Source organism: Mugil cephalus, chromosome 17, assembly GCF_022458985.1.
Source record: "Mugil cephalus isolate CIBA_MC_2020 chromosome 17, CIBA_Mcephalus_1.1, whole genome shotgun sequence".
Lineage (NCBI taxonomy): Eukaryota > Metazoa > Chordata > Actinopteri > Mugiliformes > Mugilidae > Mugil > Mugil cephalus.
Genome location: NC_061786.1, coordinates 1,340,163 through 1,358,369, shown reverse-complemented (window position 1 = coordinate 1,358,369; position 18,207 = coordinate 1,340,163). Strand labels below are relative to the sequence as shown.

General features: G+C 39.5%; 1 protein-coding gene across 1 annotated transcript in view; it reads left to right on the top strand.

Moving 5' to 3' along the window:
* The first annotated feature begins 2,240 nt into the window (after window positions 1–2,240).
* si:dkey-288a3.2 (protein phosphatase 1 regulatory subunit 37) overlaps window positions 2,241–18,207 on the top strand; it is a 58,701-nt gene continuing 42,734 nt past the window's right edge. The window contains exons 1-2 of the mRNA XM_047611298.1: window positions 2,241–2,403; window positions 4,056–4,156. Coding sequence (XP_047467254.1) covers window positions 2,241–2,403; window positions 4,056–4,156 — 264 coding nt within the window. The remainder of the gene's footprint in view (window positions 2,404–4,055; window positions 4,157–18,207) is intronic.

The following is an 18,207-nucleotide window of genomic DNA, read 5'->3' as shown; positions in this document are numbered from 1 at the left end:
AATGAAAATTCAAAATAAACTGTAATTGTCCCTATTTGTTTATTTCATCTTGCTAACATTTATTTTTTTTTATCATTATTTTATCTCTGAGCTGTAAATGCCCTGGATTTTATTTCAAAAACTGGTCACCTTACTATGAGTTGATTTTAGATGAATGCTATGTGGCTGTTTTCATTTTTAATCTCAGTGTGTGTCAAGTATAAAATCTCCAAATGAAAACAATACAGGCCTACAGTACTGTATGTGACAGTGGTGTAGTTAAATCTGGTTTTATCATCATCACCATTCAGCGGTGTGGCTCTGAGCTTCCCATCATTGGTCAATCTACAACATTTATCCTTACAAATATGGCCATACAAGTGAATTACATTAATTTGGTGCTTTATCAGGTCTACATAACTGCAACCGCTGCTCACCAGGATTAAATGAGTCCCCTCTGGCTTATTCTTTATCTCACGGATGTCAACCCGCCCACTACCCTTTCAGACGCGAACGCTGACATGAATAAAAATACACGTTAAAATTGAGTTATAATTAATTAATGTAGGCTACTTAATTTATTGGTCAGTTGGCATCTTTGGATGAAGTTGAAAACAACACAACATCTGCCATATTGGCCACCATTCCCTGATCACCCACAACATTATGACCACCTTTCTAATAATGTGTACATTTCCATTGTGCCTCCAAAACAGTTGTGACACATTAGAGAATGGACATGGGCCTTATGTCCTGTGGTGTCTGGCAACGCAGTGTTGTTAGTGGGGGCCTAGTTCCAGTCAATCCCACAGATACTTGATCAGGGTATTTGGAGGCCAGGTCAACACCTTGTGTTGTTTTTCATGTTTTTTGAGTTGTTCCTAAACTATTTTGTGTGTGTCTATGTTAAGCTGTATCCTGCTGGGGATGGCTGCTGCCATCAAGGAGCGTCATTGTTATGGTGTGGTGGTCTGGTCTAGGTGGGTGGTCGTCGGCATCCTCGTCGTTATCATCCGCTTATCGTGAAGGGGGTAGCATCTTCATCAGGGTTGTTCAGATGGCCCTCTTCCTGGCCACTTTCACCAGCTCCTCCAGAGGAACACCCAGGCACTTCCAGGCCAGACGGGAGGCGTCCAGGACCACCACAACTGACTCCTCTCTCAACATGGAGGAGCAGTGGTTCTACTCTGAGGTTGTCCTGTGTGGCTGAGCTCCTTACCCTGTCTCTAAGGCTAAGCCTACCATGCGCGAAGGAAAGACATTTCAGCCTCTTGTATCCATGATCTTGCCCATCAGTACCCAAAGTTCATGACCATAGGTGAGGGTTGGAACGTAGATTGACTGGCCTGTCAGCTTAGTTCTCTCTTCACCACTACAGACCGGTTAAGCACCCACATCACTGCAGACACCGCTCTGATCCGTTTGTCGATCTCCTGCTCCAGCCTACCCTCACTTCAGAATCAGAATCAGAATCAGCTTCATTGGCCAGGTATGTGAACACATACAAGGAATTTCACTGTGGTCACTTTGCTCAATGGTGCAACAAAATAAAAAAATAACACTTGAATAAGCATAAAAATAGAACATATGAAAAAAGAATAGAAGAATAGAAAAACTGTACTGTATCTGGTGAACAAGATCCCAAGACACTTGAACTTGATACAGAACCTCCTCCCTGACTCAGAGTGGGCAGTCCACACTTGTGTTTTGTTTTTACTTTTTCGTAAGATTTAACAAAAAGTAACGAGACAGTGTTGCGTTGTTTTTGGCCTGTGTGCTGAAAGCTGCTGCAAATATTTTTCTTCTTTCTAATGACTGCAACACTTATAAGAAGAAACAAGTGCTTAAATAAGTACTTTCCTACATCATATCTGCACATTGCATGGCTTGCATACTCCTGATGTTATTGTACATTTAAATAGGTATGTAAATGTGCACAGCCTTACCTATTTTGAATGTGTCATTTGATACAAACATATTGGATATCACTTGCAACCTGGTGCACGGCTCATGAATAAGATATTGGTTATTTAGTGTCTTGTCTTTCCAAGTGCCACAGAGTGGAAGGAGCAGCACTTCACATCCAAGACCGCTGGTGCACCTGTTTGTATATCAACTGTTGCACGTACTTCTCCTCATACTTTATTAGTACTTTGCTAACTGTTGCTATGGCTGCATGGATGAGGTAGGATTTAAACATCGCTGACACGGAGGGTGCTTCCTGCTTGGGCCAAACTGACCAGCTGAGTCCAAAACGAGAGATGACCCACTGCAGTGACAATGACGAGCAGAGGGATGAAGGAGCAGAAGAGAAGCCCAACAAGAACCAGAAGAAGAGAAGTAAAGGAGGAAAACATGTGTCTTTCCCCCCTGACGGACAGATAGTGTCTGGCTTTGCTGACCACAAGAAAACTGACAGAACGGGTAAGCTGCTGTGTAAGAGATGATGATGATGATGATGATGACACATCAAATGGCAGCATCTTGTTGCCATTTTGGTGACTTTTGATGAACTGCGCTGAAGTTAATGACCGATCAGAGTTTTGTTTACTTGTATTCATAAACAAAGATGGCAAAAAATAACAGAATCTCTGGACTCATATTAACGACTGTTAATTATAACTGTTATGAATATTGGTTATAGAAAGTCATGTCAATTCAATTTTAAAAATGACTGATTTTTTTGTAATATTTGCACAACTAAATGTGTTGTGTGTATATGAAGTATGTTCAAACAAGTGACACATAAAACTTAGGAATCATTTGGCTAGTTTAAAATAAAATAAAATAAAATAAAATACAAATCTAATCTACAAATCAAAATGTACTGCAAATGTAGGAAGTATATACCTTCAGATCAACAAAATGAGAAGTCGGTTCTACATATTAGGTGCCAAAAGCCTACGTAAATTGGATGTATGTCCTGAAACTTCTGGCTGACCTAGCTCTAGATGGCAGTGTGAACAGCTGTAGATCCTGATAACTGCTCGATGAAAACCCCAATTTCACATACATAAAAAAAAGCAAACCTGTGTGACAGATATAGACATGAGGACACCAAGAAACACCGAAAACCCAGGAAAACAACTCCAATTGAAAGTGACGGAAAAAAACTAAATCAAAGAAATAATGAAAGCATTAAGAACATGTGGTATGTGGAACAGCGAACTGATGAGATGACAGCTTATTGAAAAAGATATCCTTCTTCAATTGGACAAAAGACTGTAGAAACAGACTGACAAAACAACATTTGTATCTTTAGCAGCCAGCACTCGTGTCTCACAATTCATTGAACTACTTTTACAAGAACAAATCCCTCTTCTTACATCATCCTTTACAGAGAGAAGAGAAGTCATTTATGAAGGATCTCTCACTGATGAGGCCCGAACCAGTTTTATGGAAGAATTATGGAAGAATTCTAAGCACAAGACAACATCACGAGGACTCCTGCAAATAACGAGCTCAATATAAACACACCAAAATATACCAAATGCCACCCAATTTCAAGGATAAAAATATACCTTTTATTTAATTTTTTTTTAGGCAATTGAAAAAAACAGTATTTACATAGCAGCAAGGTCTCCGGCAGTCATGTGTATGGGCGCATTCAAAATCTGGTCACCATGGTAGCTAAGAAAATGTCAGAAAAGCTTCATGGAGATCGGAGAAGTTTGCCTTCATGACTGCTGTGAGAGGGTCTCTTTTAAAAATCGAACCAAATACATTGGGGCCTCCTCCAAAACATAAGCACTCATTCATAGTTTCTATAAACAATTATATATATTGTCTTGTCAGTTATTGGCAATCAACATATTTAGTCGTTTGTTGCTGTCCCATAAGGCTGTGCTTGATAAATTGAGATGGGCTGATTGAATGTACAGATGACATTCATGTCATTCTCTCTGATGGCTGTTTTCCCTGTAGTACACACACACACACTCACACATGCGCACACATCAAAGCACAATTTACCATATGGCATATCTGAGCCCCTTAAGCACTTTTGAATGGTTACTGGTGGCTCACTGGGATGCAGAGACATTAAAGTGTTGAATGAGTGTATTCTTCTATTTTAGTTGACAGCTGCCCCACCTTGACAGAGGTAATGGTGGCTTACCAGCAGAGCTGCAGCAGACACCAGGTCCAACCCAGAGAGCACATCCTGCAGCAGCTCCAGGTACGTGGCTTCACATCACCCAGCCTTAACCTTCTTACATGTTGGTCAAACTACATGAGACATGGTTTTCGTTTTTGTTGGATATACTGTTGAAGATTGAGTTTCTTTGGTTGGTGCTGTTTAGACTGGCTTACACTATTGGTGCCCCCTACCAGTCATCTGCTGTGCACAAACTTTCTATGACATGGAGCATGTGTATCCCTAAGGATGTAATGGCAGGAAAATAATTTTAACTGAATTCTGGAGAAACTAAAGACCTGCTGTATTCCTGTTTCCCGTAATTCCAAAACTGGTATGAATACTTTGTGATAATCAATGAAAACATGTGAGAAGTCAAGGTGTGAGTGTGTGTCAGGTCTGTGAATGTGTGTGTTTACTTCTTCCTTCTCTTTCATACCAGTTTCCTGTTCCACTCTCATGGACGTTTCTGAGTTTTCAAAATTTGCCTGTGCTAGAGCTTTTTTTTCATATTACATAATTTTCTTCAGCAGAAGAAGTTACCCATCATGGTCATGAAATGTTGTAGTTTTAGCATTTAAGGTATCTATAAATATCTTTAAAACTTATTTAAGTGACAAACTGAGTGGGAAAAACAGGACAATGTGTCCACTGATATGGAGTTGCTCAGCAAAAAAGGGTTAACTATGTAGTGATATGTTTTCAACCATTAATTGTTGTATTTTGAAACTTCAACAACCTGGATTGAGGTGATGACCTGTTAAACCGATTTCTTGGATTGGAATGAAAACATAGCAGGAATATGCAACAGCACACGACTTGTTAATGTATAAAAGTTCCTTTCAGATCTGTATTTCATTTGAATCTACTGAACATGATTTACTTGTTACTCTAATCTGACCACTTTTTTGGAAGAGCAAGTAATCTAAGGCATTACTATTTCCAACCCAGTAATCAGATTATCTTATTTATCCAAGTCGCTGTGGGTTACTGTTCTCCCCATTTTCCTGAGTAAATATATTATATTTTAGTAAAAATGTTATATTTTTACTTTCTTCCATATACAGGCTATATATAAATATATTGATATATTTGTGCTTTTGTCTGGAGGAGTGACGTCACGTATGCGACAAGTCACGTTTTTAGCATGAGGACAACTCACGTGTAATACCACGCTGCGACGCAAACGTAAACAACAATGGAGGGAGGAGAGAGGTGAGCGTTTTATAGCTAGAAGTATCGCCACTATTTTGAATTTGTGTCAGCTAAAGAAACATTTGGAGTCGCAGCACCACCATCAAGGTGACAGAGCAAGTCGCATCAGGTGGTGTGAAACAGAGAGCAGCACCTAATACAGCAGGTCCCCACCACCAAACAACAAAAGCTGGACTTTGGTGCAAAACCAGTAAGTGGGGGCAGTCCTATGTCCTATGTAGACATAAAGCTGCCCTAACAACACATTTTATTTTATTTTATTTTATTTTATTTTATTTTATTTTATTTTATTTTATTTTATTTTTATTTTGTGATCTAACTTAGTTACTTAAAAAATCAAATAAGCAGTAATCTGTAATTGGAGTACTTTTTCAGGGTAACTGTGGCAACACTGCTGACAGGAAGCAGAAGCATTAAAAGATAGAGGCTAGTTGTCCAAACTCAAACAGAAATTAAGCCTGTAAAGAGAAATATTGTTTTAAAAGAAAAGTGTGTAACCCTGTTTTTCTCTGCAACATCAGCAACTCTGCTGATTAAGTGTAGCATGCACTGATATTATGGCTGTCCAGGAGGGATCAATATCAACACTATAACCTGGTGTTATTTGACACTCATACACTGTCAGCGCAAAGTCAAGGTTTTGAAAAAACAAAGACACCTTCCTCTAACAGTACAAGCTCACACATTCATAGAAATATTGATTTGGCAGCACTAACACAGGTGCTTGCTCACATAGACTCAGTTTGTGTATGCACATATTAAAACCCCGTTGCATAATTTAAATGATTTTATTCCATCAGTTTCAATCAGGCTTATTGTGGAAGAGTGCTAACAGTATTTCCACTCCAAACAAGAGGCTAAGAGCAGGTTAACTGCTAGGCATGGCTGGAGATAATATGAATGCAAAAAATGCAGCCGTAAACAACATGCTGGTAAAAGTGTACAACACTGGAAATTAATATTGAGATGAGGTATTCATTTATAAATTATCATTCTAACAGTGATTTACATGATGATTATGTAGTTCTGTTTCTCTCAGATGTATTTTTTGTTTTTCATTTTTCCATGGGTGAGTTTTCTACAAACACATTAACTGCAATGAAACTGCTGCACTTTAACTTGGCAACAATAGTATGTCACTGTTTGGTACAGACTGTTCTGCTCTGTGTGTGACTTCCTGTTGTTTGGTATGCACACTGAAAATAATGTTTTGAAGCAGTTTTCTGAATGTTCTGAATAGGCTTGCTTTTTGGACTGTCAGAGAAAACATTTTCTTCAAGCTGAATCAGTTTGAGCGCTCTTTTGTAACTACAGACAGAAAACTAAGCAAATTTTCACCTCATGTCAGTCATACAAATTTGATAAATCAATGAAATAAACAAATCACACTGCCAAAAAACATGTACCCCTATATGTATCACATTTGATTCCATACAATTTCAAGAAGGGCTTCCATATTAGTTGCAAATGATCCGAATGTCCTGACAGGTGTCCTGAGTGACAGGTCTAACGTGTCTTATTTAATCCTCTGTCATCCGGTGTTCTCTTTTCTTTCTCTGTTTTTGTTCTGCTTTTGAAATGTGTGCTGTCATAGTATCTACCAAATGAGCTCTTTGTAGCTATCGTCACTGGATCAACTGGTGATTCTTTCACTTTAAAATTACAAAGAGATTACCTTTGATCTGCAGGGGAACCAAAGAGATGCCGGGCAGTTTTTGGTTAAGGTAAGAGTAAACATGTTTTGTCCAGACCAAAGACAGCTTTTAAGGAGAACAAAATGAAACCAACGGTGAAGCACGGTGGTGGAAATGTTATGATTCTAGTTGGCTTCACCACCAGAGGGAATGCATATTTGACAGTCTCATGGAATATATTATTGTAATGGGTAGGTTAACCCTGGAATGACCTGCAAACCCAGCGCTTCTTGGCACCAGCAAACATGTTATGGGTACTGGTGACTTTGACGAAATTACTGCAATATTTTACATACTAGGAATGAGATCAGGCTCTTTTAACCAAGAAAACTGACCCAGTGTGATTTATAATTGATTTTAGGACCTAATTGTTGACTATCGCTCTAATGCTATTTTATAACGGTATCTGACCACTTAGGCCTTATTTAGACATTCCATTAACATCTATCCTGGGCAGCTGGGCAAATTTCAGTTTGTGTGTTCACAATTGGCATTTAAATAATTCTACACAAGCGGCCCCTGCTAGGTTGTCCGTTCCGATCTTAGTTTTGCAAATAAATTATGTAGCGTTCCAAATAAATGCTACATAATTTAGTACACAGAACAATATTACAACAGCTGTCTCTAATGAATGTCTACCATTTCTTCGGAACCGTGAGTGGTGCTGTTTTGTGAGTGTGTGTCAAGTTTATTATCTATTGATTGATTTTTTTGTTGTTGCTGTAAGAATAACCAGCCTGCTGAATGTCCAGCAAGGGCAATGCATTGTTGATTATTTTATTGAGTTTTGTATTCTGGTGGCACACTCTGGTTGGAATGATGAATCACTACAAGGAGTTTTTCTTCATGGTTTGTCAGAATAACTGAAGGATGAATTAGCTCTGTTCGGTGAGACTGACTCTCTAGACTCCATTGTCGCTTTGACGAGTGAAAAGCCAACAAGAACCACTTTCTGACAAGTTCAAGCCCTTACTGGAGTAAACTCCTCCCTCTCTGTGGCCTCTGATGCTTCCAACAAGCAAGGTGAGAAACCTATGCAACTGGGTCAGGTTGACCTCACTTCTGAGGGATGCCAGAGGAGGTGAAAGCTGGTGAGTGCCTATACCATGGACAGCTAGGCCACTTCCATTCTGACTGAGACTGTTGAGTGTCAATTGAAATTCAGTGCTGTAAGTGGCAAATTCTGGCTCATGTAGCCCTCCAGATAGAACCAGTTCAGTTAATTCTCTCTGGAAATCATCATGAATTAATCTGCTCCTTTGCCTACACAATGCCTATACTTTGGTCAGAATTTGTAAAGGGTATGAGTGGAAGACTGTCCTCAATATCCATCATGGCTATGCCTTTTGGTCTCACAAGCTCTCCAGCCGTGTTGCATGTCTGATTGATGTTTTAGGAGATTTTATAACCCGATTAATGTTTGTTCATCTCAAAGACATTTTAGTTTTTTTCTTAGAACCTAGAGGACCATCACATGCACGTCCTGCATGTCCTCCAGAGACTCTTGGTAAACTATATGTCAAGGCTGAGGAGTGTGAGTTTCCCACCAGCTCTGAGACCTTTCTGGGATACCTCATCAAAGAGGGTCAGATTCAACCTGATCCCTGAAAGGTGTGGGCCATAGTGGATTGGCCAACCCCTTCCAACAAGAAACACTTACAGAGGTTTTTTGGCATTTGCCAGTTTTTAGGTTCACCATCATATATCAACATGACTCAAAAAATGTCAAGTCGGATACTCTTTCCTGATAGTTTGGCTAAAATGCCAAGTGGTCTCCTCCTGACTCTATTCTGCCAGCTTTTTCCAAAGTTGTAACACTCTCCTGGCAGATTAAGTTCTGCTATAACTGAGGAGCCCAGTCACGGCACAGGTCCCCCAACCAGGTTTATGTTTGCCAAGCTCCTCCAGTGGTCCCACTTATCTTGTTTCCTAAGTCTGGAACGTTTTTTCTACTGCCCTTGCAGCCAAAGTCAGAGCCTCTCTTCTGGTTGTCACCCTCAAACCATGGTTAAACCGAACACTAGAGTTGGAAGCCGCCTTTCTATGTCTCTCCTCTCATAATCCTAGTACCTGGAGTAATCATTTGACTTGGATTGAATATGCTTACAGCTATCAAACCTCATCTGCCTCTGGTCTCTCCCCTTTCGAAGCCTCCCTCGGAAACCAGCCTACCCTTCATCATAGAGGATAAAGCAGAAATTGCAGTTCACAATGTGTATAGGCAGGTGGACTAACGAAAGACCCCAGGCCGAATACACTGTTCAGAAAGTTTGGTTATCTTCAAGAGACACTCCATTAAAAACTGAATCTTTTGAAGTCTCTCTGTTAAACCAGTGGTCATCAGTCCCCTAAGTCCTCCTTCCATTCCTCTTCCACCCACCCAAGGTGGTGGATGGCACATTTAGTTAGCATTTAGCCACAAGGACAGAATATTTTAAATCTCTAATTAATAATGATCAAACATCACTTTTGGTGGGTTTTTCTTTTCAGGCGATCACTTAAAATAGCAGTTGTGATTTGATATTTTCTGAATGAATGAATGAATGAATGAATGAACTCTACTGACGCAAGAGCAGCCCTGTTGAGTATATGGTCTTTAATGGATGTATTGTGTGTTCACATTAGCAAAGGAATTATGTCAAATGTGCTTTGAGATCGGATCTTTGAAATGTGTCCTGGACGTGTTCACCTGTACTGTACTCTCATCACTTCTGATCAGATTCCCTGTTTTCACACCTGGCATTAAAATGTGTCTCCATATACTTTCCCTGCCAGCATTTGAGATCATATTTGCTCTATGCAAATAAACACCATTTGCAGCGCAGTAGAATATCTTAACAGCAGCTGTCTCTCATGGAATACCTCCAAATGTGGGTTGAGCCCAAATCACTCAACTGCGTCCTCAATGTGTCCTGGGTGTGTTTACACCTGCACTTTAAGCTTGTGATCCGATTGCCCAGGGCAAATGTTAAGGCAAGGCCTTAACGGGCCTTTGACACATATGATCCTGCATGTACTTCCTCTGCATGAGATGCTTGGGCAGAGGATCTGCTCCATGACAAATTATTTACAGTCAGAACCATGAAGCTAAGGAACAAGGTACCTATGGAATTCAGGCCAGCAGGATCAGTGATCTCCGCTTCTGTATTTAGTTGTAGTTTTGTGTATTTCAGTAGTTGGGCTGGTGGCTGAAGTTTGTCGTATAGGGTCATTGTTTTACTTGATTAGATTATCTGTTTGTTGAAATTTGTGCTTGAAGCACTTTTGTAATGTGACAAAAAGTGCTCTATAAATATAAATTTATCATTATTGTTTGTGCAAGCATTAAAACATATATTCTTTTCAAATGGACATATCTCTTCTCTCTCAGCTGAAATCAACTCTCACATTCTTTCTTAGCCGCACTTGAAACACTCACTCTGCCATTTATAATTCATTTTATGTACATACTTACTTTACTTAGACCAGCCATGTTAAAGCACACTGCTCCCCTCTACTCTGCATAAATTTCATTTGAGATCAAGGGGAATTATTTGTGGAAAATTAGAGACTAAGAAGTGCTTACATTAATCATACAGCCGCCGTATTATCTCCGAGGTACTAATGAACCCAGTTGCATTAGAAATGAATGTAGGTGGTCCGCCTGAAAGAGTAAAATATGTATGGTTAAGCATTAGCTAAGAGGGGCAATATTTAGACCAAAAGGGCTGCATGCGAATGAATCCATAATAAGACGATGCAAATCGAAAAGATGAACGCCTAAAGAGCAAATTTATTAAATTAGGTCTTTTAAGGAGAGGGGTGATTCCCCCAAGGACCAACGTTGAAGACTCTTTAAAGCTGTTTTTATTGCACCCTTGGGGCACTTTGCACTCCTTTGAAATGTTGTAAGTGGATAAAACAGTATTGCTGTTGGTTACATCTTCATAGGAGTGGTAAACAATAATAGGTTGGAGCCAGCAGGGGCTAAGGCCGCCATGCTTAAATTCTCTGATTTCACTGTGCAAACTGTGGAGTGTCTGTGTTTCTCTTTGGCTCGCTCTGTGATTAGAAAGGTAATTGTGATTATCAGGCTCCTTCTCTACATGACTGTTTTGGCACAGGGGAAGAGCTTAACTGCAATGATTTATAATAGAGAAATGACTCTGAAACACATGAGGAAATACACTGGTGGTACAGTAAAGTTCTTGTTTCCTTGCTTAGACCGAGCCATTTTTAAATCTTTATCATCAAATAAAGATTAAAAGACCACAAGGATTCACACAGCTTCCAATTAATGACACAATTTAAGTTAGCTATTGGTACACACACATACTGACACCATAATTGTTTCTCTTTGGGTATTGTGATCACAGCTCTTCAAATATCTGTACTGCAAAATTCTCATTTTTACATGTAGTTGGGTACTGTTTAGTGTCGTAAACAACCACCGTTTTTTTTTTCTTTATCAGGTGGAGCTTTATTTGCTCTTGATGTCACTCACACTCTTGTCTTTCCTGAGAATTTCTTCAATAATGTATGACAAATGATTAGTCTCCCAGTTTGATGACATGCGTCATTTTAATTTAAAAATGACAGATGCGCATTATTTCAATTGAACTATTTCTTTCAGCTTTCAGAGAAAAAAAGATTCAGGCTTCTAGTGTAGTATTTTCCAACCTTTCAAACACAAAAGCATTCTAGATTAAGCAAGCTTTAACTATGGGTTTGTATTCTTTCCATGATGTTTGGAGAGTATAAGCTTGGAATTAGTTGCATGTTGGCAAATCTTCTAATGAATAGCTTAGTGGTTGTTTCCCTTGCAGATTATTCAGTTGAGTGGACTGAAGAGAAATCAATTACCACAACTTAACTTTCATTATTTATCCAAGAGCTAAGAAAGAAAAAAAAAGAAAAAAATAACTTAACAGTGTGGTTCTGTTGAATTCAGGGTCAGATTCAATTCCCAGAAATGTTATTTCCCCTGGATCAAACCCTCGGAGAAAGGAGGGGGAGAGAGGGGAGAAGGGAGGGAGGAGGGGGGGAGAGAAAATACAGAATCCCTCCAGAAATGAAAAGACAAGAGAAAATCTGTTTTTACAGACCACCGCTGCTTTCTCAGCTCTTTTGATTAGCATTAATGTTGCACTGCGGAAGTCTGCCGGCACAACTGTTATAGCCCCTCACACACACACACACACACACACACACAGAGAGAGAGAGAGAGAGAGAGAGAGCTATATCTCTTCCTGCCTGTGTAATTCTAAAGGGAAGATTTTTTTCTTTTAAATTAAATGCATGCTGATTGTTATTGCGGCACCCCCTCGTGTGTGGAATAGTCGGCAGCGAGGTAAATGTCACTAAGTAAGTGCCGCACTATTTTCCTTGGTGGTTGTTAGCAGGTTTTGCATGCAAAATAAAAGCGCTGAGAGGTGGAGGGGAGGAGGTGGAGGAGTGTTCCCGCATGCGTCTGAATGCGCGGGCTTATCAGGAAACAGCAGGGGAACCGGACATATGTCGCTCCTCTCATTACAGGCCGAGACGGTGATAACGGGGCACTTAGTGGTGCATTTGAAATGGTGTAGAGCGGCAGCCGCAGCGATCATGGAAAGGGAGAGAGAGAGGGGAAAAGAAGAAATAAAAAGAAGAAGCAGGGAGTGTAGGTTGGGATGAGGATCACCACGGGACCCGCTGCTAACACACTCCAGACTGTCATTCAGACGGCCTTCATGCACACACACACACACACACACAGTCACACACACACTTTATTTAAAAAAACACAGACTCCACAGACTTTCCATTGTAGTTTTACACGATTTCGCTTTAATGCCATTTAGGAAACAGCGTGCATAACTGAAAAAGGATAAAACCTCGTCTATGTGTAAAAGAGTCTCTTTTACATTCTCTGCATCTAATTGAATTGGGAGCAGTTGCAGTTAAAGTGAATGGCATGTGTGATGCACTGCTCGTAGTGCCCTATTAGGGTGAATTGAATTGGCATGGTTGGGTGGCTGCACACGTCGTATGAGTACTTTTATTAGCAAGACAATATTACAGGCTCTGTTATCACAATGACCCCTTTTTTTTAAAAAAAAAAAACAAAAAACAAAAAAAATACCAAAACAAAAAACAGTCTGTCTGATCTCTACATCTGTCAGCTCATGTACATGTTGATCATGTGCTAATCGTGCACGTTTTGCTTTAAATGTAGTGGACGTAGGCTGCTCACTCTTTAATAGCTTTGTTTTTCATACCTCTGAGATGTCTGCTTTCATCCAAATACAGTGCTGGAGGGTGGGGTTTAGGTTGTGCTGCTCACAGTTCTCACCATTGTCTCTTGGATGAGTTTACACACAGAAAATACACATTTGAAAAGATGCGTTTGACCACAGAGGAGTGGAGCTGGTGAGGGTGTAACCTCAGTGGCCCGATTTAAAGAATATATTTTCAGAATTCTCCTTTAATTGAAGAATAAAGTGCAGTAAAAGTAAAATCCTTTTAAAATGTGTGCACAAGAAACGTACGGAAATACTGGGATGGGGGTTGGATGAAGAGACGATAACATGACAAAGACAAGGACAAGGCACTGTGTAAAAGAAAAGAGAGATATCAGAATTCAGGAGCATTCCTTCTACCAAACAGACAAAAAAAGTGTTGTCAGTCGATTCTTTTAGATGCTTGACCTGACAGAGTAGATCTGTGAACAAAATGTCTGCTTTATGGTGCCAACGAGCCTTTGAAAGGAGCAATCCAGCAAAATATATTCGGGATGGGTGAGATTTCTACATTTTCAGGTCAATCAGAAAGGTAGGACATCAGCTTACAAAAATATCTAAATCTCTTTTTTTCACTCCACACTGTGTCCTGATTAAATGTGAAATGTTCACGTGTAAAGCCTAATGACATGTAAATTGCGATTTGTAATGCTTTATATTTATACTATATTTTGTCAAAAATACAGGAATTGGCCATGAACCATACAGAACCATACAGACATTTCTGTTTCCAATTCTTCACATTGCGAAAGCCCCAGAATTCCGATAAAAAGCAGTGAAGACAGGACATCCCAGCTGCAGCTTCAACCACCCACACACATCTACATTAGCCTGTGCAGGTATAACTATCTCATATTTATTGTCTAGACTTCACTTGTTCCTACATTGCAATTTTGTGAAGAGTAGAAGTAATCTGTTTGGTCATTGCTTAAAAAAAAAAAAAGAACTCCCCTTCTCCCTGACTATTTCAGTTTGTTTGTTTTGTCTCATTTATTTTACTGTTGAGACCAGCACAGCATTACAGTAAATTAAATCAAATCTGTGTCAGTGATCAGACCTTGATGAAGCCCTGCTCCCAGTATTCCTTAGCTAAGGTGTCTAAATGGTTTGGTGGACATGGCAGTTAGACTGACATGATGGAATATTTAAGAATCCTTACCAAGAATTTAAATTGTTGTTTTGGTGGTTCAGTCTTAATTAAATGTAGAGTTTGAGTTTTATTGATAATTTTAAAAACATAATTCTCATTTCAAGTCTTTAGCATAATCACCCTTGCTGTTCCTTTTTTTTTTTTAATTTTTTATTTTTTTTTTCAATCAACGTGCAAAAGACTGAAGCCACCAAGATGGTAGCATCACTTAGTGTGAAACTTGCAGAAGTGAATCTGGAATTCAGCTGAGAGTTAAATGAACAAAACACCCTAACGCACAGATCAGGCTGCTGAAGCTCTGAGGCGTTGCAACATGCTGTTCACACACGTACACACACACACACACACACGAACCCTTCCAACCCAAGCGCTCGCCCCTCACTCTTCAATGTGTACATTATTTTTGACATCAACCGTTTAAAGGGACAGTATATTTTACACAAAGTGGCATTAATTAAGTCACTAAACGCACACTATCATGTGTTTCAGAACGGCTGCAGATGAACAAAGGCAGTGACAGTGGGAAATACTGTGAAAGTCAATTAGAATTTTATGTACGTTTTTAGATCTCTGTTTTTTTTAAATGATAAATGAAGTTACTAATTTTGTCTGTGCTCTTTCTAGACACTGCATCTTTAATTGCTAATTGTTAACAGCGAATGAATACATTTGCATATTAATTAGGTCCCAATTTACATTTTTAATTTGCCGCCTTCAAAGGGTGTGAGATAAAAGGTCGTGTTATTTTAAATAATTTATCCTTTATTGCAGAAGATGCTAAAAGGGAAATGTGTGGGTGATTTTTAACCCCAAAGAGCTCTGAAATAAATGTTAAAAATACATTTAAAGATATATTAATTTATTTATATTTTTTGTCAGTTAATTAAATGAGCTAAAAAAAAAAAAAAAAAAAAAACTAAATGGAACCCTCAAACAGTTTTTAATACAAAGCCACCCGGAGAGGCAGAGCAGCTCTGGACGATTGAGTGAAGAATAGTGAATGCACCAGAGATGACTTCTGTTGAAGTCAAGTTTGGAAACCAGATCCCCCTTTCTCTGTCTTTTCTTCTGCTGCCTGTGTGAGTGTATGTGAGAGAGTGAGAGGGAGGGAACGCTTTTCTTTTTATCACTCCATTTTGTCCTCTCTCCCTCCTGACACATCAATTGACTTGGCAGCCGGCGCCTTCGGTTTCCATCTTTCACCACGAAGCAGCGGCGAGCGGAGAGGGAACGAACAAGTTCAGAAATTCATTAAGATGAAAAACAGCCGCCACTGTATTCCTAGTGTGGAAGAAGAAGTGGAGCGTGTGTGCTTGTGCCTCTTTCTCCGTGTGTGTGTGCGTATTTGGGAGTGTGATATGGGTAGCCAGCCAGTTGCTTGCACGTTCTTGCCGAGTGTCATTCATTGGCTAGGTGCCACAAACAAACTGGTTTCATAAGCAGTTGCCAGCCGGACGCCAGCACCAGCAGTGACTTTTTGTTGTTGTGGTGACAGACTGAAAACATTCGGAGGTGATAAACGCAAATGCTTGCAAAGTCAGTGAAAAATATGAATGGGCCATGTTGGAGATGACCAAACAAAACAGCCTTTGTCTTATCCTCGTGCTCGGAATGCAGAGTTTATGCACTTCTGAAATGTTTTACAACTTACACTCAAGATGGCAGTTCATTACAAGATTCCTGAGAGCCCCGCTGCCAAATTTGATGTTAATGAAGCTCAGTAAAACAGTCTTGAGGCCCCTCCCACACTCCCATTTATCAATATTAAAATTTTTACACATTGCAATATGTGATGACATCTTTCTGATGAATGAAATCGTGTGCTGAAGTCAGTTAATTGGAAGTGGTGCCACCTCCGAGCACATCAGTGTGTATTTAACAGCTATAAATCAGGACAAATAGTTGAACAAAATACAAATCACTTCAAGTTATTTTTCTGCTATGCTGCATACATTTATAAACAGATTTTCATTTCTCTCACAACACACATGATATCATGTCAAGACGTTATCGTCCTCATGGACAAACATTGTACTGCAGACTGATCAATGTTTTTTCTGTCCACTGTTATTGCCAAGTATAGTACACGTATACTTGGGCATTTTATGGCTGAGAAGGATGGAAGGAACCTGACTGATTTTGGTCTTTAACACTGATAAGGAGGTTGGTAAAAGTGAGAGACAATGAATCCACTAATCAGGTTTGAGAAGTAGGTCTGGAATAAACACACATTTTCCACAGTCTTGGTTTGTATTATTTTCTTACACTGAGAATGATTCATATCTACATGTGAGCCATGCACATGCAAGTGTAGGAGACGCCACACGAATATATTGTATTTGAAATGTGATAACGTTGCACCACCAAAAGCAGCGACTTTCTGATGCAAAGAAAAGGCGGAAAGAGGTTTCTGGAATGTCTTTGAAAAATGATTTGAAAATGATAATGACTTACTGCATAAAATAAACCCAATCAGCCCCTGTTGTTGAAGTAGTGTGTAGCTAATATATCTTAAAATAAATATTCTCATATTGTCATTTTTGCCTTGTTAGAATTACCAAAACATACCTGTGGCAGCAATCATATTTTATTCATATATCCCACCCCTCAAAATAAATAAATAAATAAAGTAAATAAATCAGACCCACAAATCCTATTACTTAGGTGTATTTCAGGACTATATTAATAAAAAGCAACATTTAATGTAACTCAAGTGAGGTGAAATTCCATCGTTTCCCCTTGCTATCTGAGTTGGCGGAGGCTGACACCCTCCTTTATAAGTGCACGGATACATACATACGTACACATATGCTTGCAGTGTGTAATTGCGCTTGCAAACACACTGGAGCATGAGTAAATGTGTGTGTGCGTGTGTGTGTGTGTGTGTGTGTATCTAAGTTAAGATAATTCCGGGGGTAAATGCAACCACCTCTACCAATTACACGCCAGCCTCTTGTATATATAAACAGTGCAATTTATGTCCCATTGATCTGTCTAATTCTTTCAACGGGAGCACATTATGGCCGCCGTCCTTTTGTCTCCTGCCTTGCTCTCCTCTCTGCAGCATGAGAGTCGAGCGAGGAAAGCCTTCCAAGTCCTTTTGTACTCCCCGTGTCCCTTTGAACAATGAATCATATTTAGCTACAAGAGGAAACAACGCGCTGCTTGCAAATAAGAAGGCGGCAATTGGACGGGCGAGCCAGGATGAGTCGATGTAGGGGTGGAAGTCAGAAAGCCTGGGTTTGACTGACATGGGCTTATGAACGTGATGACAGGGCCAGTGCTAGGCTTTGCAGTGCCCTCAGCAGAGCTGGGAACCTCACACACCATTTCATTTTTTTTTTTTGTACAAAAAGAGAGAAAAAGAGAAACTAATCTGTAGACCTACTTCCAGTGAACTGTACAAATGAGCAGAGGAAAGTAAAGGCGTTCCACGTTTTTAATTTGTTCACATTTGGGGCCCCCTGGTGGACATGGGAGCTTGACTGAAGCTTACACAAATTAGTATTTTAAGCACTTTCTAAATCTGACAATTCTTATTTTAAAGCAACTCTACCCAACACTGTCACTAATAAGAATATCTCAGCCTTTAGAAAATCACATAAGTAACTCATTTAGAGGTCACAATAAAACCTCCATCATGGCTACTATAATCGTTGTCATGTTAAAAAATAAATAAAAGCAATACACCAGTTCTGTATATTAACCCCAGTCACCATTATCCAATGACACAGATTTTTATATTGTCATCTACAAAAGCAAGGTCTTAGAAAATCA